This window comes from Chaetura pelagica, unplaced genomic scaffold, assembly GCF_000747805.2.
Source record: "Chaetura pelagica isolate M959 unplaced genomic scaffold, ChaPel_1.0 scaffold69, whole genome shotgun sequence".
Taxonomy (NCBI): Eukaryota; Metazoa; Chordata; class Aves; order Apodiformes; family Apodidae; genus Chaetura; species Chaetura pelagica.
The window spans coordinates 11,481,048-11,505,351 of NW_009970724.1; the positions used below are offsets into that span (position 1 = coordinate 11,481,048).

Consider the following 24,304-nt stretch of genomic DNA (forward strand, 5'->3'; position numbering starts at 1 on the left):
TATTGGCATTGCTTTTTACTTAATTAGCAACAAGCCTCTTTCATATAATTTGTCTAGAAAACAAACATAAATAAGACACTAAGATCCCTTCCAGGTAGACATAATAGACATGACATTTAATATCCTGTCTGTCGTTTTCAAGTTAAATTTGGTGCTTGTGCAATAAATGATGTTCATTCACAGAAAATGAATGGGCTTGTAATAGAAAATCAATTGCTATTAAGGCATCTCCTACCAGTCATTGGCACGTGAAACTTCATTTTAAAATTAACAAAGCTGTTCTTAGACAGAAGAATCTTGAGCAAAGAATTATGTTTAGTTTTTGAAGGAGATTGTAGCTTGTTATGTGACAGGGCAGCTGTTGGTGTTAGCCATAATGACTGCCCATTTAGAAAAAGCATTTTAATTAGATTTTATGAAGTTTTCCAAGAGATGTGCCAGTCATGGTGAATTGATATTGCTCTCTTATGGATTAGAAAGAGGAGGGAGAGGAGAAGAAACTCTACACCTACACACAGGACATTTCACACCTCAATGGTCATAGCTTGTCATTTAAATCTCTATCAGATGTCCATGTTATTCGGGATAGAACATTACCTGCATCTGTGATATTTGTTGGCTTGTGTTTGCTGTGTGCCCACTTACTGCATTTCCCTGCAACATGACAGCAACATCTGTATTTGCGGTGAATAAACCACAGACCATCTCAACTGTTTTGTTCTCTGTTTAGAGAGGCTTCAGGCAAACTTTCAAGAAAAACTGCCCAGTCTGCTCTAAGGTAGGCTGAAACCTCAAGATCACAGAACACCCAAGTGGTGTTTTTTCAGTTTCTAGAGGTAAAAATCCAGATGTCATCTAGCCATTTCAACCTACTTGTGATTAAATAGGTTTTTAATTTCTGGTGTGAAAAATATAGATCCTTGTTTTCCTAAGGACTTGGATGAGTAAGGAATTTAGCTTGCATAGTTTTGGAGTGGTAGTGGTTTTTGTTTGTGTGGTTTTGGAAAAGCATCTTACGAATCTCAGGTTTTATGTTTTTATGGATAGCAGGATTTAATTACAGAGTCTTAAGTTTATTTTATAGAAGGACTAATATGTGAATTTTTATGTGAAATTTCTTCATGTTCCGAAGAGTGCTCTTTTTGTTTGGGGTTTAGTTGTTGGTTTGGTTTTTTTTAGCACTGCTAATTATATTAATCTTTTGTTAAGGGAAAATTAAATAACGTAATTTTTGCTTGAAGGCAAGAATATATAATGGCTATTTTTCCCCTTTAATCAGAAGAGTTGAGAGAATAGCACTCAGACGTACGTTGTAAGAGAGTGGCTGGAGAAAGAATATAAGGTTCCTATCTTATGTTTGATAGTACTATGTGAAGTCCTGTGGCTACAAATCCATACAAAGCAAATATGACACTATCAGCCTTGCTGCAGACTGCCACTGGCCAGAGCAGCATCTTTTCTTGTAGCACTTCTTTTCCTAGTGCTGATGCTCAGCACTTGCCAGCAATTGGAGTAAGATTGCATTGAGTCTGGATGGTCTGAAACCAGCATAAAGTTACAGTAATAGTGGGTGAGTTTTGGACATTGAAAAATGAATGACCAATCCAGGTAGACAAGACTTGATTTTATTAATAAAATTTGTATTTTCCTCTTTGAGGTGACAGTTACAAACTTTGGTTCAAAAATAAAATATGAACAGCAAGAAGTTGACTTTTGAAATCTCACTTTTACATGTATAAACATGCATAAGAAAATACCAGTTGGAAATGAGCCAGCAGAAACTAGTACTATTTAATTTAACAGTTTATAAGACATAGAAACAAACATTTCTTTTCAAGTCTTACATATATTATGAAAAATAATTACAAAAGGATTTGTGTTGTAAAGCTAAAATGTAATCTCTACTTCCAACTACCTGAATAAAATGTTCAAAAGGAAGGGCAAACCAGCTTGCTTTTTTTTTTTTTTTTTTTTTTTTTTTTTTTTTTAGTTTTAAATATCAGACCAAAAAATGATTTTTTTTTTTTTTTTTTAGATCTAAATAGCAAATTGTAATAGTTTTGGTCAAAGACGGCTCTGTGGGAAGCCATCGCCTTGCATGTTGCTTAGCAACTATGTAGAATCACATGACCTAGACATATTGCATCCCTGGAAAAAATACTAATGGAATGGGCAGGTACTGTATAGGACCATTCTGTGGAACTTTCAGTATCCAGTTCAGGAAGCAAGCATCCATCTTTGCTTATATAAAAATCTAAGTAAACACTGCAAAAATCCATAAATAACTGCTTATAATCCAGTTTTAATATTTATGCAGACCAAATAAGCACAATGGCAACAAATTCAGATGAGATTAAAGAAGTAAAGCTATACGACTAACTTATTTCACGTAGATTTTTAACAGATCTCTTAGACAGAAATTGTGGTTGTTTTTTTTGTTTTGTTTTTTCATACATATTTTCGCCACCCAAAAATATAAACTTGTTTATTTTAGGTATATACAGGTATCTTATGCAATTATGGAATTAGAAAAGAAAATTAAAACTCTGAGGTATAGCACCATGAAACACAGCACCTTTGAAGGTACTTTCTTTATGGAAATTCATCCTCACAGCATGATAGCAGTAGAAAAGAGTTGTTTGGGTGTACTGCTCAAGATCTTCCAGTTTTGCCACCTTAAGTTTTGTTGGTGACTTCAAATAACAAAGCTCTTCGACAACAATATATACAAAGGGATTTTATTATTAGTCAGAAATGGAACTAGCTTCACTGGCAAGTACAGCTTTATTTTTTCAGAATACATACACGGTATTGACAATGTAGTTTTGTAATTATAAAATAAGAGCCAGATGCAATTCAGAGACACATGCAAGTTTTGGAAATGGACAGAGAAATAACAGTATAGTACTGTACATATAATAATTACAGTTTCTTAAACACTTTCTTAACACCTCTTTGTTGTAATGGAAGGAGCACCATGTTGTTCATTTTTTTACAGCACCAAAGGAAGCCAAAGTGGGTATTCCTAAGTAAGCCCTATGTTGTCTGTCTGTGCCACAGCATCTTTGCAAAATAAGTTTAAGTCATGTGATTCTGGCCCTACAAGGGCAACAATTACTTTCTAGATAAGACATACATACACAGCAAGACATATTTTCTGTGCCATCCTTATTCAAAACTTGCATGTGGCATGAAGTGGGTTGGCAGCACCAAAGTGCAACATTTTTGTTGATCTGGTTTTGTGTTAAGCTTAACCAAGGAAGCAAACAGGACCAACCTCAAATCCGAACTTCTGGTTCTGATCACCAAAGTCATTGATCATGACATCAACTATAGGCACTTGGTCTATTTTGGGTGTGTTGATTTCAATCACTGTCTTTGCATAGCCCTTTCTTGACTGTTAAAAGAGAAGCAAAAAAAAACCAAACATGGTTATGTATCAGAGCAGTAAACATGTGGTGTAGATCTTCATAGGTTACCGCTGAACTGTAGAATTTATAAGTTATATATAGTATATATACCCCTCAGGCATCAGTACAGATTCTAAAGTTTGTTTTCTTATTATTTTGTTTTAAAAATGTAACTGGAATTTTTATTTTAGAAAGAGATCAGCCCATAGCTTTTTGACTTACTAAAATAGGCCTACAAATGAAAAACTATCTAAGACATTTAATGTTGCTTAGAGAATTCTGAGTTCACATCTATACTATTCAATAAATAACAGTATTATCATGGCAGTGTGCATGTCTTCCTTGTGAGGAAATCAGTAATTAGTTCTGAAAGAGAGAAGAATGATCCACTGCTAAGACACTGTAGCTGTCTCACAAAATATTACAGCAGCTGTTTGGACATGAAAGACAGTAGTATTCTTACAGGACTGCCAACTGATGCACTTAGAAACCAGGTTTGAAGGCACACCTTTGCTTCCTCACAGAGACTCTCTACCTCCTCTAGACAGTGTCCAGCTGAGTCATCATGATCATTATCAGGACTCTACTTCATTCAGATGGTCTCATGTCTTGCTGAGACCCCCTTTCAGCTATGCCAAGGTTGAGATAATCACCCAAGTTGGTAGATCTGAGTGTTCTCAGTTTTGTGACACATCCTAAATAACCTCCTGCTCTCTCTAGAGCTCTACACTCACCTGCTGTGCATAACTGTCCTGGTTTGAGCCAGGATGAAGCTTCATCCTGGCTCAAACCAGGACAATAACACACAGCAGGTGAGTGTAGAGCTCTAGAGAGAGCAGGAGGTTATTTAGGATGTGTCACAAAACTGAGAACACTCAGATCTACCAACTTGGGTGATTATCTCAACCTTGGCATAGCTGAAAGGGGGTCTCAGCAAGACATGAGACCATCTGAATGAAGTAGAGTCCTGATAATGATCATGATGACTCAGCTGGACACTGTCTAGAGGAGGTAGAGAGTCTCTGTGAGGAAGCAAAGGTGTGCCTTCAAACCTGGTTTCTAAGTGCATCAGTTGGCAGTCCTGTAAGAATACTACTGTCTTTCATGTCCAAACAGCTGCTGTAATATTTTGTGAGACAGCTACAGTGTCTTAGCAGTGGATCATTCTTCTCTCTTTCAGAACTAATTACTGATTTCCTCACAAGGAAGACATGCACACTGCCATGATAATACTGTTATTTATTGAATAGTATAGATGTGAACTCAGAATTCTCTAAGCAACATTAAATGTCTTAGATAGTTTTTCATTTGTAGGCCTATTTTAGTAAGCTTCATCCTGGCTCAAACCAGGACAATAACAAAAGCAAAATAAATACCCAGCATGTACAGAAAGGCTGGCAGGAAGCAGTCATGTATCAGGATCTCATTACTGATGGGAGGGGACTCTGCATCTACCTGAGCTGCATCTCTGTGTCAGAGCCAGGTATGCACTTCCAGATCTCTGAGTCTCTATCACTGACCTCCCAGGAACTGCCTTCAAAATGGTCCCATATGAAAACCCAAAACAATTAATAAGCTTTTAGCTGTCACTTGCTCCTTTGATGTCTTTGTTTCAGTGTTCAGTACAAACCATTCTATTTCTGAAAAGTTGCTATTACTACAAAGACCCTGCTGATAGGTGGTCAGGGAGCTGATGCACGTTTGGACGGCTCCAAGGATTTTAGCTGAGCTAAGAGAGGATTTTGAAAGGTACAATCCACAAACTTTGCCTGGCTTTCACTACTAAAACATGAGAAAAGGAAGTCACATATCAAATTATGCAATTAATTAACTCTGTTTAGGTACATACATATGGCTTAGTTTATACATGCTTTTTACTGTATTCACTAAATATTATGTGTGAATATGCTTTGATTTTGAGTGGAAACACATCCTATGGATGGGTTGCCTCCCCTGATTGTTTTTTTGCTTCTTCTCTTACACTGTGATCATACTAGGAGATAGCCTAGTATCAGTGCTGACATCCTGTATCTGTGCCAGGTTTGTTCCATTTCTGTTGCTTGGCTTCTATCTTTGGTTTGTTGTGGTGGTTTTTTTCTACATAGATGAAAATAAAAGAAGGGACTAGTGTATTGTAGTTAAAATCTACTAAAAGGCAGTCTGTTGAAGTGTTTAGAAAGCTGTGAAAAAATGAATTTCTTTGATTTCTACTTTAATTGACAGGTTGGTTTTATAAAGACTCTTCTAATCCTGTACTTACTGCACAGCCGTCATGAAGAGCTTTGATGAAAGGATTGTTGTCGTAAGACATTTCTTCGTCATTGGATCCTAAGAACCTTAGTGCTTTGTCGTAGCTGTCAGAGGATGCATCATGCCAAGCTACAGACTGATGACAGTTGTAAGTGAAATTTTGTCTGGCAGAGGCACTCAGTAGTTTAAGGAATGTCATTTGGACCATGTTAATGGAATTGCCTTCAACATCCAAATAGGAAAGCTGGAAAATAAAAGAAATCATATGAATATTAATCTATTTCCTTTGTTAAAATTCAAAACAAAGCTATTCTTGACAAAAGAACCACATAACCATCCTTCATGAAAAATATCAACTAACATATGACATTTTATTGAGTTTTGAAGTTCAAGTTATGACTCAATAAATAGATTTTCATGTTGTAGCAATATGTTTAGGATGAAGTGCTACATACTTTAGCTTCATTCTAAATTTCCCGTTCATTCATTCATGGAAAGGACAGAGAACTACTCCTAGCCTATCCCGTAAAACAGTAGAAACTCTTTGGGAATTTGTTTTAGTTAATTATAAAATTATGCCAGCCTGTAGGCTCAGTGTCTCAGAATCTTTGCATTCTCAGTGCATTTCCAGTTCCCTGGAATGGGGAAAGGGACCTGTGCGCCAGCTGCTTACTAAAGTTCAGTGGTGATGTGTGGTCTGCCAGAAGCCAGTTCCTCACCATCAGCTGTGCAGGTGACCAGTGGGATCATTGTGAGACAATACAAAGCAGGCTTCTGCTGTCCAGTGGCAAGAGGCCATATAGCTGCTCTAATATTTAGGGCAAAAAGCCTGAAAAGGCTTTTCAAGATATAAGTATTTATAAAATTCCTTGGAATCTGTTAACATGTACTTGCTTTGTAAGTAACTGTTACGTTGCAGTGAAAACTTACAAGTTTGCCTCGCTTAAATTCACTAAACCAAGATCCTGGATTCTCCTTTGGCCATGATGAAATTCTAACCTGTGTGTTAAAACAGCAGAGAAAGAAATACTTAAAACCTATGTTAAAGTATATTACAGTTTTACATTATCTTGGACAAATTTCACATTAGATAGTAAAGAATGGTTCTTTTTTTCTAGTATCTCAGCCTCTTTAAAGCTGTAGAATAGGATGTTTTTCTTGTCTAGAATGCCTTCCAAAGATTTAAAATGCTGTTTTTTAGCTTTAGGTACCATTTAACCCTTTCATTCAGATTTGTGCAAATTTCAATGTAATCAGAAAGACAGATAAATGAAAACGTGACAGTTTAATTATCCTGTTTAGTACAACATTGCAGCAACATAGTAGGATTTGCCATCAGCCATCCGAAAAAACAGATTGGTACTTACTCCTTCAGATTTCTTATCTGGGTAGATGCAAGTTTCCCCACCTGCTGTGAAATTGCAGTATACTTTGAAGGAGTCTCCAGAACAGCCCTGGTTAGGATCAATCCAATATTCACCTAAAACAAATGAGAAAATATTTGCATTTTATAGTAGAACTGATATGTGGAAGATCCAGATTTTACTCCTAACTAATGGCCCTCCAGAGTTTGTAGCAAAGGTATTTATCAAAGTCTATTTTTATCTGCATCTTTTAGTATTTGTCCAATTTTACTTCAAACCGTGACTCTATTACAGGATATTGCTGAGGTTTTAGATGAAAGGCAGAGACCTCTGTCTAGAGGAGGAAAGACAATATGTGTGAAACATACATTGCAGGTCTCAATAATTCAGTCATTTCAGTATTTCACCTACGAGGATAATTTGCACCTGTGGTGACAGCAGCCTCAAAACCAGAGCAGAGGCAGCTTTAGGCAGAAATAAGCTATGGCTTAGGTCAGAGAGCAAAATCTGGAGACATTTACATACCTATCTACATAAAAAGGTAAGCACAGGGCTTGATGAGGTTGTAACTGGCACAAGTATTTAGAGCTTTCATTGAGAGAGTTATACTTCAAGCAAAGATGATTTTTTACTCTTGTGGTTATCAAAGCTGCAACACTAGTAAACTTCAGGCTGCTTTAGTGGATAAAATCACCTTAATTAATGCTTGGTTAAGGGACCTAGGGGGAAAGACAGTTAAACTTGCATGAGGTTTCCCATAGTTTCAGCAATCCTATCAGCCTGGCATGATTGAGATTCTAGGCCCTACAGTCCTAGGGTGAATGTAGGCTGGGGATGAAAGAGAGCTGCAGTTAGTCTAAGGTTTATAAAAATCAGCAATTTAAAAAATCTGATTATAATGATAAATCCTGTGATGTGGGTCCTTACCTTCAGCCAGTTTCACAGAATGACAACAAATGATTTTATGTCACTACTTTTCTAATCCAGTTTCAAGCAAATAGTGGAATTTTCAAAGCATGAAATCTTTTCACCAGTTCTGTCTGCTGAGTACGTGGCATAGACAAGGCATTTATGGCTGTTCTATTGATTTGGGCTGTATTTATTGAAAACAGGTTTTCCTACCTATAAGTCTTGTCCCTGGAAACTTCGGTATTTAATTTTATTCTGCATTTACTTTTGTTTCAATCAAAATAGGATTATTCTGATATAAAGCTCCAAATATTAAGCAAATACTGGTAAATGAAGAAGGTGAACGTGTTCTATAAAAACATTATTATGGAGGTACTGAATTGTAAAATATGTACTATTCAGATAGCACATTCACTGCTTAACTACTCCTGAAGGCAAGCATCTGTTTTGATCTATCTAGAGTGAAAGCAATAAAATATTAACTGTCAAAATCTATTTTTCCTCCCATTTAAAACCAGAAAAATACTGCTTTGAACTGGCAAAAATATCTATTGTAATTAAAAATATATGAAAGGATGAAAACTCTGTGAAGGTTGGCTTTCATTTAACCCTTTCCAGAGAGGTAGGATCAATTAGAAAAAAAGAGAACAACAAAGAATAATTAAATGAAGATAGTTATTCAGAACACAGTGTCTCATTCATATTACTCTGCATTTTATTACACTAGTTCTTAGTAACACTGAACAGTATCAGAGAACCTTGCATGTCTATTTGCTAAATGACAGAGAACAAATGGTGGTCATGCAGCAGAACCTTGTTTTTTTTCTAAGGGGAAAAGAACAGTAATCCTTTGAGAGTTATAATCAATGCTATTTTTTATTATTATGCTAAGCTGAATTATACAGCTATTAAAGTAATTCTCGTTTCTTTTAAAATGAGATGTTAGCTATCCCAGCATGCTGACATTTGTGATTTTACTTTCTGTTGATCTAAATAGCATCAATGTTTCATCCCCCTCCTGTTTGGGCATCCTGGAAATGCAAGGTCCATCTTTCAAAACAGTTACTCTTTTTTATTTAGCACTTTAAAAAGTTAGCCATCTAACAGAAATTAATTATTCTACCAAAGTATGTTAGCAGATCATAACTTCAGCCTTGTTTGCCTTTGTCATGCAATATTAACATACCATCTGGGAAGTCTGGGTGGCAGAGCTGCAGGTCTTTGCACGTTCGGGCTGGATTATTCTGAGTGCCCATTGGATACTTCATATGCTCAATGTCTTGCTTCAGTGAATTCAATGAACCAAAGATCTCTTCCATGCCGTCAGAATAATCCAGGACATTATCACCAGCATCAGAGAACATGTAATCGGGAGATCTTCTTGTTTTTTTGGGTGACTGGATTGGCAGCGGCTGGATGACCTCACCTGGAGGACCCTGAGTGGAAAATAACATATCTGGTTACCTGTCCTGCTGTTTTTTCAGCTGCATAAATACACAGAGGGAGACCACAGAATGTGGCTTGGAGATGCTTTGAATAGGCTTTCTTCAGTTTCTTTATATCTTTCTTTAACTTACTTTTTTCAGCTTTATGCTTATGTGCTTAAATTTACTTGCAGAAAAAGATGATTACAGAAGGCCAAACCATCATTGTGCTCTAAACTCTTCCCACTACATTGCTGTTTAGGGAAGAATGTGTTGCCTTCACATGAGTGTGCAGAAGCTGACTTGCAATTGTCTCTTTATCCTTGGCAATTCCTTCAAGCACAGACATAGTCTATAACAAGTGGAAACTGGATGTTTCCTATGATAAAAATTAAAAATTTCCCTTGGAGTCTATAAAACAATATTTCATTTCAAGAAACTGAAACACTTCATTCAGATTTGGACTTTTAAATTTTATTTTAGATTGTTGTGATGTGAAAAAGAAATAGTAGAAACAGAAGGGTATTAACAGGGGAAAACCAGAATAATTCCATTTCCTGTGATTCAATATAGCACATTAAATAGTTATTACAGGAGTTTTTGTTTGTGAGGCTTTATTTTTTGTGTTTGGTTATATTTATTTATCTTTCTGTTTATTTTTTTATTTATTTAAAAAAGGTTTCTAATGGCTTTTTTTTTCCAATGCAGACAGTAGATTTCTGTGGATCTGTGTTTCCTAGAAAATGGATTTCTGAAAGTTCACAAAAGATTTTTTTCTGCCCTTTTCAAAATAGGATCATCATGTTGGTGTAATGTACATGCATGTCAATAAGAGTTCTTACTTACTGGAGGACCAGGTGGACCAGGTAACCCACTGTCACCCTTTTGACCAGCAGGACCCTATAAAGCAATGAAAGAAATGCAGTGTTGGCCATGCTACACAATGTTAAAAAATAACAGATGCAGAATTTAAGCAAAAGAACATAAAATATGGAGAAGGATTACTCACACTGGATCCTTTGGAACCTTTTGGACCTTGGGGACCCTATGGGCAAGAACATATAACTATAGTTGGAGTATATTCAATGCAACATGGGAGTGTTTTGAACAGCAAGGTTGGATGAAATTACTTACAGGTAAACCAGGAGGACCAGGGGGCCCAAGTGGACCAGCAGGACCTGAAATTCCCTAAGAAAGAATAACAGAATAAGTACAGAACTAAAGTATTCTTCATACTTGACTGTATTAAAAAATGTTTATATAGGAAAAAGGTAGTCCTACTAAGTGTCCAACCCTGGTGAGTTTTGATTTAGGCCATGTGCTAGGGTCCAAAATAATTTGTAAGTTTAAAATATTCTTTGACAGTTTGAGTTGCTTGCAGCTGTTCTATGCTGCAGTACTTACAGTCATGATTGTGTCCCCCTTCAGATTGGCTTGGAAACCTTGCTTTTTAAATAGTGCCTTAAAACATGGCATAATAACTAGGAGAAAGGAAGCCAATTTGGACAGTGCAGTAATAATTGTGATAGAATTGGTGCTGCTAGTTTGTCTTGTCCTTAATTTAGGTGTATGTGTTTTCTTCATCTTCTGAAACACTCTTACAATCTTGTTTTAAGCTGTATAACTTCACTGTGTTTGTACAATGCCTAGAAATGTTTCAACCTCTAGCAGGAGGCTCTGGGTGTTACATGTTTATAGCAACTTTATGTCTCTTGAAAGAAAAGACTGTAATATCTACTATTTTCTTGCATGGAATTTGAGTGAAAACACAAGTAAGTTTTACTCACTGCATCACCCTTGGCTCCAGGAGATCCCTGTGGGCCAGGTAGACCCCTATCACCCTTTTCACCTTGTTCTCCTGGAGGGCCAATCAAGCCAATCAAACCAGGATGTCCCTAAACAAGATAGAAGAAAATATAGTTAAAACTCAATATATGTAAAGTAAATGTGCTGTGCAAACATACAAATTAGAGCTTTCAAAAGTCATCACTGTTGTTAGACATCAGTTAACCTGAAAATAATTTTTTTGGAAAGTATATTCATTGTTGTTAGTTGATCTTTAGACTTGAAGATTATTTGCAAGTGTGACCAATTATTCAGTGAAAGAGATCTAAGTGCAACAGAGTCCCTACTGAAACTGATACAGAAATAGCAATACTGGCAGATATTAATTTCATACCAACTTTCACATTAAAATGTTATAAGCATATTATAGAGTTGTACCTTTTTTCACACATGTAATATAGCTGTATGAACAGCTGATCCAAGCACATGAGATTCACAAGATTTAATCATATCCCTTCTCAGTTTTCTCTGATACAATGCAATCAGGTTCTTGGGACTCCATTAGAAAATGCTATCCCAGACATATCAATCTTTTATTTCAAAAGGAAGTATTATAACCGTTAAATATATTAACTTTGTTGGTTTAAAATAAAAATCTCAAATACTTTTTATTTCTACTACATTTTTGTAAAACCAACAGTGCTCTCTATTGCAATGTCTTTTGGATTTTGATTGCAAGGAAGAATCACATAGTTAATAGGTTACCATACCGGCAATAATCTTTTTTCTTTCTGTGTATCTTCAGGATATCAGGTGTGGCTTAAAACTCCGTGATTGCTATTAAGACTATGGGAAGCTGATCAACAGACACAGTAAGTTGTCTTGCTTTCTGATACAAAACCCCTAGTGTTTCTTTTTGCTAATTCTATACAGACTTTTAGACTGGTTCAAAATGACAAAGGCACAATTAAGGAATAAAGTATACCTTCTCTCCTTTGGAACCTGGGTCTCCTTTCAGACCAGGCAAGCCAGGTGGACCCTAAATGAATTAAGGGAAGTAATGTTAAAATAAGTTTTAACAAACTGCACAGATCATGTTTTCTTGAAATGTTATTAAATGTTATTAAGTCAAAGTACAGTCATTCAGTGGTTGATGGTTGTGATTGCTGATATGTGGTCTAGGGCCCAAAATAAAATTGAAAAATATGTTTAAAAAGGCATAATGTTGCTACTGTAGCATTTAAATTACTTTATGATTATAAATCTGTGAAGTATTGTATGATTAGAAATCTACAAAGCACTTGTTTATTAGCCTCATTTTGCTTTTTGTTACATTACATGCTTTCAATTATTACTTCCACCTTAATTGCTGTACCTTATTTTTGTTGCTTACCTTAGCCTTTTTTTCATAAGACAGTGGAAATTATCCTTGTGATTGGTTTACTTACAGTTTACTACAGCTCAGTAAGATTTTTGCAGAATAGAAATCAGTTTGCTGATAAAGGCCTCTCCATATTGTTTTGTTGGAGAACTACTTCATATTTAGACTGGATATTAGAAAGAATTTATTGACCGAAAGAGTGGTTGGACACTGGAACAGGCTGCCCAGGGAGGTGGGAGTTACCATCCCTGGAAGTATTTAAAAAAAAAATCTAGATATAGTGCTTAGTGACATGATTTAAGCACTGAAAGGATAAATTAGATTATGGTAGGGGGACTTAGGTTATGGTTGGACTTGATGATCTTCAAGGTCCCTTCCAACCAGAATGATTCTATGATATTTTGTTTCAGTATTTGGGTTGTTATCTAGGGCTTATGGTTTCCTTGACTTGCCACCTGAAATTCATGTATGATCATGAATAATCAATTTAAATCTATATTTTCTAAATACTGAAGTCTTTTGTACTCAACATTGAAAGCTTACTTAATGTGATCTAGATGTGCTAGCTCCACTGACATGTACAAGCTTATGGTCTTTATTTATTTTTGTAAATGTTATTGGTTACACATTATTTAGGCTTTGCCATACTAATCTGAGCAATCCTAAATGCTGTTAGGAGCTTAGTGTCTTTGGGCCTCCACTCTGTTTTTTGAATAGTGATAATACTCCTACCTTGCAGAGGTGTTAAGCTGATACTTCTTTAGGTACTTACATGGTTCACTTAATACAAGCAGTTTGCAATTTTTAATTTACAATCCATGATTTCTGCAGCACAGTAAAAACATGTTACTGTATGAACTGAGCAAGAAATGCTCTCTATCCCAGGTTTTATTTGCAGTTGTCCCTGAACATTACTCCATGCAGCTAATGGAAGTATGATGGCACAGGAGACAGAACTGTCAACAAGCAACACAAGGACAATAGAACCATTCTACAAGCCCTTCCATATTTTTGGTGTGGGTGTGGGAAGGGGTCAGCCCAACCACTAATTTTTTTCAGGTGGTTCCAGTATAAGCTGATGTTTAGAGACTCTATTGGAAAATTCCATTGCAGTCTTGCTATCGGGGAAACTACTGCTCAGTAGCTTCATTCACATGGATAGGTCTTTCTGCACATCCTTTGCAAAAACCACTGAATAATCTTGTTATAACTTAACACGAGCTTCTTTTTCCTTACAGTGCTCTTTCAATCTTTATTGGGGTCATAAGAGCAATCCATTAAAGATACTATTTTATCAATAGTGAAAAATATTGCTGGATAGATGACACAGAAAAATATTACATATAAAGCTTGTTAAAATCTCCTTGCTTTGTTTTTTCTCTAGTTTATTTTTTAGTGTTTTTGTTATTTTTCCTTAATTATTTGATTCCTTACTTATTATTTTAGAAGAATGGGAGAAACCTTCTGAGGTTCATAAGAATGGCAGTGCTGGGTTTGTGTAATTTGAAAAGGAGGAGGTGAAAAATTCAGGCCAGGCAGTGGCACAGAAAAGACATTAATTTCTCAGAGGCTGTTAATCTCACATTGAACATGTATGCATTAGGCATAGAGCTGCTAGACTAAGTCAGTGTCTCATCACTACTAGTCTCCTGCTGGCAGAGGACATCTGGGACATTATGATATGGACAGCAGTAATAAGTGACCTTTTCAACCTGGCACAGTCTCAAAAGTGCCATAACACTTCATGTACAAAATATTATTCTTTGTGTATCCTTTCCATCTCTACTTCAAGATATCATTAGATGCAAAAGCCTAGGAAAATACATAATTCATGAATGAAAAGTGAAATTTTTAAGCTTTTGGAATCCAGAATCAGACATTTTTACCTGCAGTGTGTTGTGTGCTACTGCAAATCTGCTTTCATATTCTTCTCCTGATAGCAATCTACTGCAGAGGGAGGAGGGGAAGGAGGGAGACCTAATCTCAGCAACTTTTACATATAAATTTTACTTTCATAAAATCCAAAATAAAGTTTAAGTTGCAGCAGTGCATCGAAAAAAAGTTATTGTTGAGCTGACAAGAAGCCTGTGCATTTGGGCACAGCTGATGAATACGCTCAGCTTCAGATTTTAATTGACTATTTAACTCTCAAATGTTGGAAGAGAGATCTTGTGATGATGTATTCAGAGGCTTCTAGTGACTGATTCCTCAGAAAGGGATGCTTATTATTGCTGAATAATTGTTCATTGGCTTTTAGATTTCAGTGCAGAATTGTAACTAGGGAGATCAGTTTTCTGATTTGTCTCTCATGTATTTTATTGGTAAACTGGGCAGATAATTTGAAAACTACGGTGATGGTCCCATCATAAACTGTTTGGAGAGAAGCGGTTTTGATTATGTGCTTAGCACAGGGAAGTCCTTTTTCTTGCAGCTTCTCATTCATTGTTCCCAACCTCTGACTTACAAGCAATATGTTATCCATGACTTTAGACAAAATTAGAATATTAAAATGAAGGGAACAAAGAGCTATTGTGTAAGGTTTCCTCAGCACCCTATTTGCTCTTTATTGTCTTCTAAGGGACAGAGACAAAATTATATAGATTCTGTTGTAATACCATCTATAATTATAAACAAAGAGGTGATCAATAGCTAGAACTATGCAACAGATCATTGTTCATTGGAAAAAAAAAATCTTTCTACTGTGTGAGGCATAAAAGTTTATGTTCTGAAACTGTTTAGAGGTTAAGAAGTTGCATGTTTGAAACATTTCTGGAAATGTAAATAGTTACCCAAATACTTTCACCCGTGAAAGTGCTTCAGTCAATGGAAGAAAAGGCAACTGCTCATGTTCACATATGCACACGAATGTTAAAGACTGGTTTACAATAGAAGTCTTACTTTATGTAGCATTTTTTGTTTAAATTCACCATTCTTTCCACTTTCCTTTTTATATACTGGAAAAATCTGATACAGACCCTGAGTTCTCACTTGGGAGCCAGAAATGCTCTTTGGAAAGCTTCTGAGTTCACGTATATAGCTTAATAGCAAAAACTTTCAGTATGAAGGCTACCCAAGGACTCATTCTCTAAATCCACATAAGAGAAGGAACAGGGCATTTCCTTCACAGCTCTTACTCACAGCCTTCGTCTTCCCCTTTAAGGACCACATATTTTCTGAAGTAGAAAGATTAATGTAACAGTCCTTGTTTTGTTTCAAAGCTTTTTATTTGCAATGTGTGGCTCAACTGTCATAATAGAGGTGAACTCTACTTCAGTGAGTTTCAAGGGCAAGGGATGTGATCTTTCCTCTAAATTGGATCACCTTTGCCTGATGAGAATAATTAACCCACTGGCCATATAGTTTACATTTCAATTTCTGCACATAATGTTGAATAAGGACACCAGTATCATGCAGTGGGTGCTCACAGTGTTGCTTTTTAATCTTGTTAGAAAAAATGCACCAAAGTACCAAATGTAAATTGAAGCAATGATATAATTTGATAATGTCATATATAACCTTCTTTTGCTTTAATCATATTATTAACACAGAGCAAAACTGTGGTATGTCCTAAATGCCCTAGAAACTGGGATCATTTAGACCATTCTAAATACTCTGGACATGGGTTATATTTCCTGGGACAGTGAACAACAGATGTGATGCTGCTGTTCATTTCACTAAAACTAGCATGTATAAAACTAGCATGTTTTCTTCTTTGGTAGAAGTCCCCTTTTGGCCCTACTTCCAATATATTTTTTTCCTTCTCTAAGTAATAGATACGATCTAAACTTTTACCCTGTGAATAATATTTTCATAAACTAGCAGTCATTAAAATCAATTAATGTACAAAATTCACTACTGCTATGGAGACAAAATTATTTAAGGTATTAAGCTTTGCTGATGTGGAGACAGGAGGAGATTTTTTTTTATAGTAAGCTTCATTAATTTTGTTTTTATTTTTAATTCTTAGGGGATTTTAAGAATTTGGTTTACATTGCCTTGTTCCACTTTTTCCTTGCTATAATTCAGCAGCACTCAGCACAGCTGCCTACTAAAGTAGAGCAATGAAGCGAAGGCAGTTGTGTATCAGATTTTACCAGCACAGAAGAATAGTGACTTTGTGCTAAGAATCAATTTGTACAGTATTTTTTCTGGAAATGCACAGACATGTTAATGGTAGATTTTAAAGGGTGCTTCTTCTGTTTTGGCACTGAAAGGAAGGGTACTCACCAGAGGCCCAGGAGGGCCATCCTGACCTGGTGCTCCAGGCAGACCTTGTTCTCCCTGGAAAAAAACACCAAATTTTCTTTACCAGAAGATAGACAAGAAACATAACATTTAAAATATTATTATATGCTCTGCTTGCTTACCACTGGGCCTGGAATGCCCCGGAGACCCTCTGGGCCAGGTTTTCCAGCAGGTCCCTGTGGACCAACTGGACCTGTTTTTCCAGGAGCCCCCTCTGCACCAGGTTCACCCTAGAAAGAACATAAGCAACATGTGAGAAGAGAACTGCTGATTGTGCTTGGCACTGTAGGGATATACAGCTGCAAAGTGACTGCAGAGTTTCCTCACTCCATTTTTTAAAAGCTAGTCTAAAGCAGTTTGCTTCTTAGGATGGTTTTCTGAATGAAATTTTGGTATCTTCCTATAAAGATGTGGTGCCAGCAAAGCTGTTCATCCTGCTTTTCTGCAGGGGTGAGCTAACTTGGGCCTGCACTGACAAGAGTCCCCCATGTACTCCATTATGTATTGCTACAAATTCTTAATTTGGACTTCACCTGTTACTGCTCTGAGAATTTTCACACTCAGTTCATGATAAGCAATTTACTTATAATTTATATATGGTTTACATTTTCATGCTCTTGAAAAAATTTTTGAATGTGTTACCTTTGCACCTTTTTCACCTTGTCTGCCTTCAGCACCAGTTGCTCCAGGAGGTCCCTGTAAAAGATGGAGACTGAGCTCATAATCTAAATTTTCTAAAATATTACCAGTGAAAAAATTGTGTGCAATTTCACTGTATTAATGAGTCATAAATGCTAACAAAAGAACATGAAATTTATTTCTTTTTTATTCACAAGTTAAAAATCCGAGTATGTCACATCAGCTTTTTCACTTTATAAAATTTTCTGGCATTTTAGAATACCTGAAAGAATATATATCACCTAACACCTCTGATACGATGAGGTTAAAAACAAATAAATAGCTCGGAAATACCTGTGTGCTTTGTGATCTCAGGCCTTTAAACTGCAGTTTGACTTAATAGCAAGTTTTTATGCTAGAGCTGAATTTAGCCCAAACTTTTTATAGCTGAATATATTTCACCATCCACAACTAGTAGCACATATCTAGAGCTACTCCACCAGTTTTAATTCAATTACTAGAAATTGGTATTAATTTTATAACTATGTATATAGAAGTATATTAAGATCATTCATTTATTTCTGACATTAAGCTTTCTCCAGGGTGGAGCTGAACACTTGTTGTATGGTACAAGCCTTTTTCCAACAGAGATAGTTTTGTCTTTCCATCAAAGGTAATGCAAAATAAACTGAATTACCCACTGTGGTAATTTGTTGTGGGTATCAACATGTTGTTCTCTTTGGTATTTTTAAGAGCAGCAAGTGCTAAGTGCTTAGTTTCACCTGTTCTAAATAGAGAGAAGCTAAAAAGACCTGGGCAATGTGGTCCAATTGCTGACTCTTTAAAAGAGGAAGAAATTTGAAGAGTGCTGTTCCAATAATCTCTGATGTATATACCCCTTTGTATAGATTATAATTGGTTGGGTGGATTGCAGTTTGCAACAATAACAAGAAAAAATATTAGCAGATAGACAAATAAACTCAGGAATATTTTAGGAAAAGGATTTATTTTTTTTTCTTACATGAATTAATTTACATGCCCATTGTCTTTACTGCTTGAAAATTCCTTTCACTCAGGTTCCCTTATGGATCATAATCTGCACTACCTAAGAAACTGAAAAGGGTTGAGTGTTGTAATTTGTATTTGAGAAATATGGTCTCTGCATAATCTAGAAATGCAGCTGCAGCATGAATTAGCAGGGCTAAAAACACTATGATGGCTAAATTACAAATACAATGAATGATGATTGCTAAACAAAAGGGGTGCATTCATTATCACACACTGCCAGTGCTGTACCCAGCACACAGCAGCTGAAAGAGATGCTCTTTCTAACAGGCTGTGATTGCTGGCATGGCACAGATGGTGCTTCTACAGAGAAAGACTGCTAATTATTATTTATCTTACCTTCCTATATTTGAGTTGTTGGAGTGTCTGGTAATTTTTAACTGACAAAAAAGAGCTTAGTAACAATAATTTTAAATTAATGCATGGCTTCCCCCACTCACCAGCCCAGCTACCATGGTGATTTTTATGATCATTATACTTCAGTTTTGGACATACTGCCTGATACATTTCATGCAGAACTGAGAAGACAGAAAGAACTCATGCAGAGACAAACTTGTTCTCAGTTTTTGTTACACAAATGTATTGCACTTTTTTGTCTACTCTTCCATGTATCATAATTTCATTAAAATAACTTAAACTATTGTTTATAACTATCTGTCATCTGAGTAAAACATGATTTCCAACACAGAATACCATTACCAAATTGAATCAGTTTGTTAAGATAGAAACCTAGTGTATTGTTAGATGTTCTGTGAATTTTCAAGCAAGAGAAAAATGGGCTTAAATTTAAAGTGGAGCATGCACCCTGCATGATGCTGTAGCCAAAAAGAAAAAAATCTTCTTTAGAACAACAGTTAGGTCTGAAATAATTAGGGTATTTGTGGATGCTCTAATGGTCCTTTTTTTATTTCAACCATAGGGGTAGCCTTTAATTTTGTTTTAGATTTGAGCTAAGTGGTCATCAGCATGGTAATCAATTTTACCTCTTCAGAGAAGGAATCTGGAACAGGTTTGTTGTTCTGACGTGGTATTCTGACCTAAGTGGTATTTCTTAAAATAAGTTCACTATACTGCTTGTCTATGAGACTTGCTCAGTCTGCAAGGTTCTGGTACTTACTCTCAAAGCCTTTAAAATGCCATAGTAAAGCAGTTTTGGTATTTACTTATTTCACCAACAAATAGTAATTCTATTACTGTTACCGTCAATAACAAGGAAAAATAGTTTCTTGGACTTCACTTCATAGTCAAATGTCACTGTAAATATGTATCTGTGGATTAAATTTCTTAGATACAATGTGAAAGCTCTGTATATGTCCATCTTTTGCACTAGAATTTGCTTCCCAAGCAAAGTTGGGGAAAAACTCTTTGTAACCTGCAATACTAGATACAAATTGCTCAAAACCTGGTAATAAACATAATTTCATAAGGCTGGGCAGTGAAACAGAACAAAACAGAGACAGAACAAAAAATGGGGTAGAATGTTTCTTTCTTGTAGCAGAGCCAGAGCTGCACCTCCCTAGACAGAGGTATTACTACTGAGATGGTTCATCCTTCTTAGTCTGATGAAAGAACACGTGTTAGGGTTTTTTTTATTTTTTAAATTGATTCTACTATAACAATGCTCTTCATTAGTTTTCATCAGTTATATGTTAATTCTGCCAGCAAAGTATGAAATTTTTCACTGTTTCTCTCAGGTATAGTATCAATACAATACAGACTTTACAAGCTTGAAACACTGAGGCACTCAAGAGAGAGAATGGGATTCTACAATATGTTTTCTTTAGAATTCAGGAATGGGATTACTTGGAAATATTTAGCCATACATTTTCCCTAAACTGGAAATCTGTCAAACCAGAGGTGATGTGATATTTGTATTTCTGAAGTATTTTTGCCTAGAAAGAGTCAGATGCAATATATCAGATCAATTAGGAACGAGCTACTGTCTTTCTCTATAATAAAGTAGGAAGTTTTTTAATTTGGTACTGAACAATTGCTAATATCCAATTGAGCTAGATTTCAGTTCTAGTGATAAGGTTGTTAATGCTGCCATAATAATTTTCAGTATTAGAAATGTTTTGCAAGTTGGTGGAACAAATAGATTTCTGTGTAAAACAGAGCAGACTAATTAGGCATGTCAGTTCGCTCAAGTCTATTAAACAGAGCAATTTAACACATGCTTTCAGCTTATATTTAATGATGCCCCTCCCTTGTTTTTTAGCACATAAAAAACTGCTTCTAATTTTTCTCTGAAGCAGAGAATGCAGGTTGATACATCTACTACAGTTCTGTAAGTGTAACGCTATTTACTGGGTTTGACTAGTTATATTTTTAAAGCCTATGAAGCTTCTAAGACTTTAGAAATAATGGAATGGCTTCATAAGTTACAGAAATGTCTGCTTGTTACCTTTGTATGCAAAGGAGATGACAAAGGTTTGCACAAAAGCTGCACTGAAATTATTTTATCTCAGAGACTAAAATCACCAAAGCAGACAGATTCTTCCTGCATCCTGCCAGCCGTCATGTGCCTAAGGATGATGTCTTGTATTATTCTCGTAAGTACTCACGCATATTAGCAAACTAATTCACTTGGGTGAAAAGACAAAGCACATTTAAAGGTAAGGGATACATTCTTCACCATGTATTTTTCTTTCCATGTTCCATGTTACACATGTTAAAGGGTTTTCTCTGCTGTTGCTATTTTTTCATTTCTCCCATAACACTACATAAAAGAAACTTCATACATCATATAAGAGAGTAGCTTAAGTTCTCTAGAACATAGTGTCTCAGAAAGAGAAATGTGTAAAAGAAAATGAGAAATTACTTACTCTTTTTCCAGGTGGACCAGGTGGGCCAGCTTCACCTGAAGGACCTGGTGGACCCTGCAATGAAAAATTATAAGCTCAGTGATAACAAAGGATAAATGCACTTTAATAAGTGCAACAGAAATCTGCAATATGATGGCCCTTTTTAATGGATAGAAAGTAAGTACCATAAATAACTGCTTTTTCAACAGTTCCTCCCAAAAGGTGGTCTTTTGAAATTTTTAACAGCTTTTTTTACTGTACAAAATGACACTATTCTTTTTTTCTGTTTGTAACAAAACACTTCAGACCAGAAAGTGGCTGCGTAGAAGTAACAAATGGTCTTCTACTAATGCCTAAATCCAGTAAGAAGCTTCTTGCTTTCTCAGGTGGTGAAGTAATTACTTTTGATAATTTTTCTCACTTACACCTGTGAGTTGGCTGCCCTATAAGTGCCTTTCTGCACTTTTCTGCAGTGATAGCCATTTGGTTACTCCATCTTTGTAAGCTGTGATACTCTTAAATATTTCAGGGTTGCCGAACAGTTTAATAAACTTTTCTTCAGGAGCACAACTCTCTGAAACTACTTACTGGTAAGTAAGACAGGCAGATACTAATTTCCTGAAGATGGCAGGTAAACCCTAGTTTATTACTTACTTCCCACCTTATGTCCAATGTACTAGCATTTCTTATTTTCAAACTCCTGTATAGAATAATTCCTTAACAATCAGAACTTTGAGAGCTAGAAAGAGATGTTCTAAAATGAAAACCCTATCTTTTTGCTATTAAAAAAAATAATCTTTTAATATTCTTTAATAACTACAAAAATATAAGTACTTTGCTTAATATGGGTATTGTTCAGGCACTTATTAACCTTTTGAATGCAGAAACATCAAGGTTTTGCTTCATTTCATCAGGTCAGCTACTGAAGACTCTTAGGCTGCAGCATTCCTTTCTTATGCTCAGAGTTGCTCTATTTTTAGTGCTCCTCAGCAGCTCCTGCACAAATCCTTAATACATTGTTTGTTTCTACTTCTAAAAGAAATTGAGCTCTTCTGATTGTGTCTATAATATGGCCAGTTCTATTTATATAAGGAAATAAATAGGTATTTTTCAGTACAATAGAAAAAGTATGAATTTAGAAAATAGTTTTAAAAGTATGAAACCACTGATTCAGCAAAGCTACATTCTTGGCATCAGAGAGAACATGCAGCTGAAGTAAAATGACAGAAACAACTCACAGGTTGACCAGAATCACCATCTTCACCCTTCTCTCCACCAACACCATCTTGACCCTACAGAATTCATGGGAAAATACAATATACAAAAATTCAGCTAAATTAAGTAATTTAGTTTCATATATAAATATAAAAGCATTCCTTCTCTACAGAGCATTATCCTAAGGACACTGGTTTTCAAAACATTTTAAAGATTTCTAAACTTTTTTTAAGCCTTAGGATTTATATTAACAGAAAAGGAACAGATCATAAAGGCAAGACCTCATCCACTGACAAGAAAAAGGCAGGGTTACCTAGAATTTATTGCAAACCAAGACGAGGACCTAAAACTGTTTTTTAAGTATACTTACAGCTGGACCAGGTTCCCCAGGGGGACCAGGATCTCCAGGAAAACCAACTGGGCCCTAGATAAATCAGGAAAAAAAAACAACCAAGGAATGTGTTATCCATTGACAAGCAGGTAGCAATCATCACAAGTATTTTATAAAGAATATAATTAATTTAGTTCAAATATAGATTTATACAGTTGTATATGTAGCACAACTTCAGCTGTGCTTCACAGTGCTTTTTGTTAAAGTCATTAAGCTCACTTACTGGGTTACCTTTAGGCCCATCATCACCTGGAGGTCCTTTTGCACCTGGTGGTCCAGCTGCTCCAGGTGGACCAGCCTCACCTTTCTCTCCTCTTTCACCTTTTGGACCCTGTAGAAGACATATGAACACAAAAGTGTAATCTGGAAATTGAATTACTAAAAAAAGATTACAATGGCAAAACTGTTTTTGAGTCCTGGGCAGTGTTACTCATAAATAAATGCTGGCATGTAAATGGGAAATTAGGACCACAGAGTGGAAAACCTGTGAATTTCACATTGAGTGCCAACATCCACACCAAATTTGCATCAATGAGCTGTCCTCAGAGGGAAAAGCATGCATGTCGAAGTTAATATTTTAAGTAAGAAAAAATAGGTACTCTCTTAAGAAGTCTTCAGCTTTGTCCTCTATCTGCTAGTGTAAGATGTGGCTATAAGGCAAAAAAATTCATTTTAAAGGTGTAAGTTCTTCACTGAAAATTTAAAGAAAACATACAGAAGTAGACAAGTAATCTGATTAAATGATTTCTAAAGTAAGCACTACCAGATACCTTAGTTCACCATAATAAGACAAATAAATACCTTGGTTCGCCATTAAGAATAAGTCCAAATCAAAATACTCACAGATGTTCCAGATTCTCCAGGAGGTCCAGGGTTACCAGCTTCTCCAGGTTCACCCTGTAAATGTGTGAGGATAATTTGATGAGTCATTAGGGAGAATATTTCTAATCACTTCTGCTAATGCATATGGTTATGTTTATTCACATGAACAGCTTACAGGAACTCTTTTATTTGATCTACCTAAAGGGGGTTGAGTTACATATGGGTTTGCATAACTGGAAATTTTAGAAAGAATATATCAAAACAAGCTTTCAGTGAGCCAGGGAGATTAACCTTCCCTTTGGGCTTCTGAAGATCTTTCCCTTTACCATCCCTCATATTGCAAATTTCCTGCTTGTCATCTTTTTTTTCTAGTCACAGAAATTCCAAAAAAGTATAGTGACTGTGTATGTTGGTTTTTTTTCTCTGGAAGATACATTTTGCTTCAAAGCAAGTGTCTACAATTAAGAGAATACTAATTGGGAATAAATGTCAATGGAGTGAAGATATTATTGCTATAGCTATTGTTAGAATAAAAATTTATATTGAGGAAAGCATACATATAAAAAATAGCATAACTGTTAGTAAAACTCACTACAGGCAACAAATGAATATGTTGTGCAT

General features: G+C 35.8%; 1 protein-coding gene across 1 annotated transcript in view; it reads right to left on the minus strand.

Moving 5' to 3' along the window:
- Window positions 1–2,727: 2,727 nt before the first annotated feature.
- The window catches only part of COL11A1 (collagen, type XI, alpha 1), a 134,733-nt gene continuing 113,156 nt past the window's right edge, over window positions 2,728–24,304 (minus strand). The window contains exons 50-67 of the mRNA XM_010006667.1: window positions 23,705–23,758; window positions 23,085–23,192; window positions 22,841–22,894; window positions 22,494–22,547; window positions 21,277–21,330; window positions 17,411–17,464; window positions 16,891–16,998; window positions 16,751–16,804; window positions 12,128–12,181; window positions 11,145–11,252; window positions 10,492–10,545; window positions 10,367–10,402; window positions 10,204–10,257; window positions 9,120–9,369; window positions 7,028–7,140; window positions 6,591–6,659; window positions 5,671–5,904; window positions 2,728–3,397 (exon numbers count right to left, since the gene is read on the minus strand). Of these exons, the coding sequence (XP_010004969.1) occupies window positions 3,251–3,397; window positions 5,671–5,904; window positions 6,591–6,659; window positions 7,028–7,140; window positions 9,120–9,369; window positions 10,204–10,257; window positions 10,367–10,402; window positions 10,492–10,545; window positions 11,145–11,252; window positions 12,128–12,181; window positions 16,751–16,804; window positions 16,891–16,998; window positions 17,411–17,464; window positions 21,277–21,330; window positions 22,494–22,547; window positions 22,841–22,894; window positions 23,085–23,192; window positions 23,705–23,758 (1,659 nt within the window). The 3' untranslated portion in view covers window positions 2,728–3,250. The remainder of the gene's footprint in view (window positions 3,398–5,670; window positions 5,905–6,590; window positions 6,660–7,027; window positions 7,141–9,119; window positions 9,370–10,203; window positions 10,258–10,366; window positions 10,403–10,491; window positions 10,546–11,144; window positions 11,253–12,127; window positions 12,182–16,750; window positions 16,805–16,890; window positions 16,999–17,410; window positions 17,465–21,276; window positions 21,331–22,493; window positions 22,548–22,840; window positions 22,895–23,084; window positions 23,193–23,704; window positions 23,759–24,304) is intronic.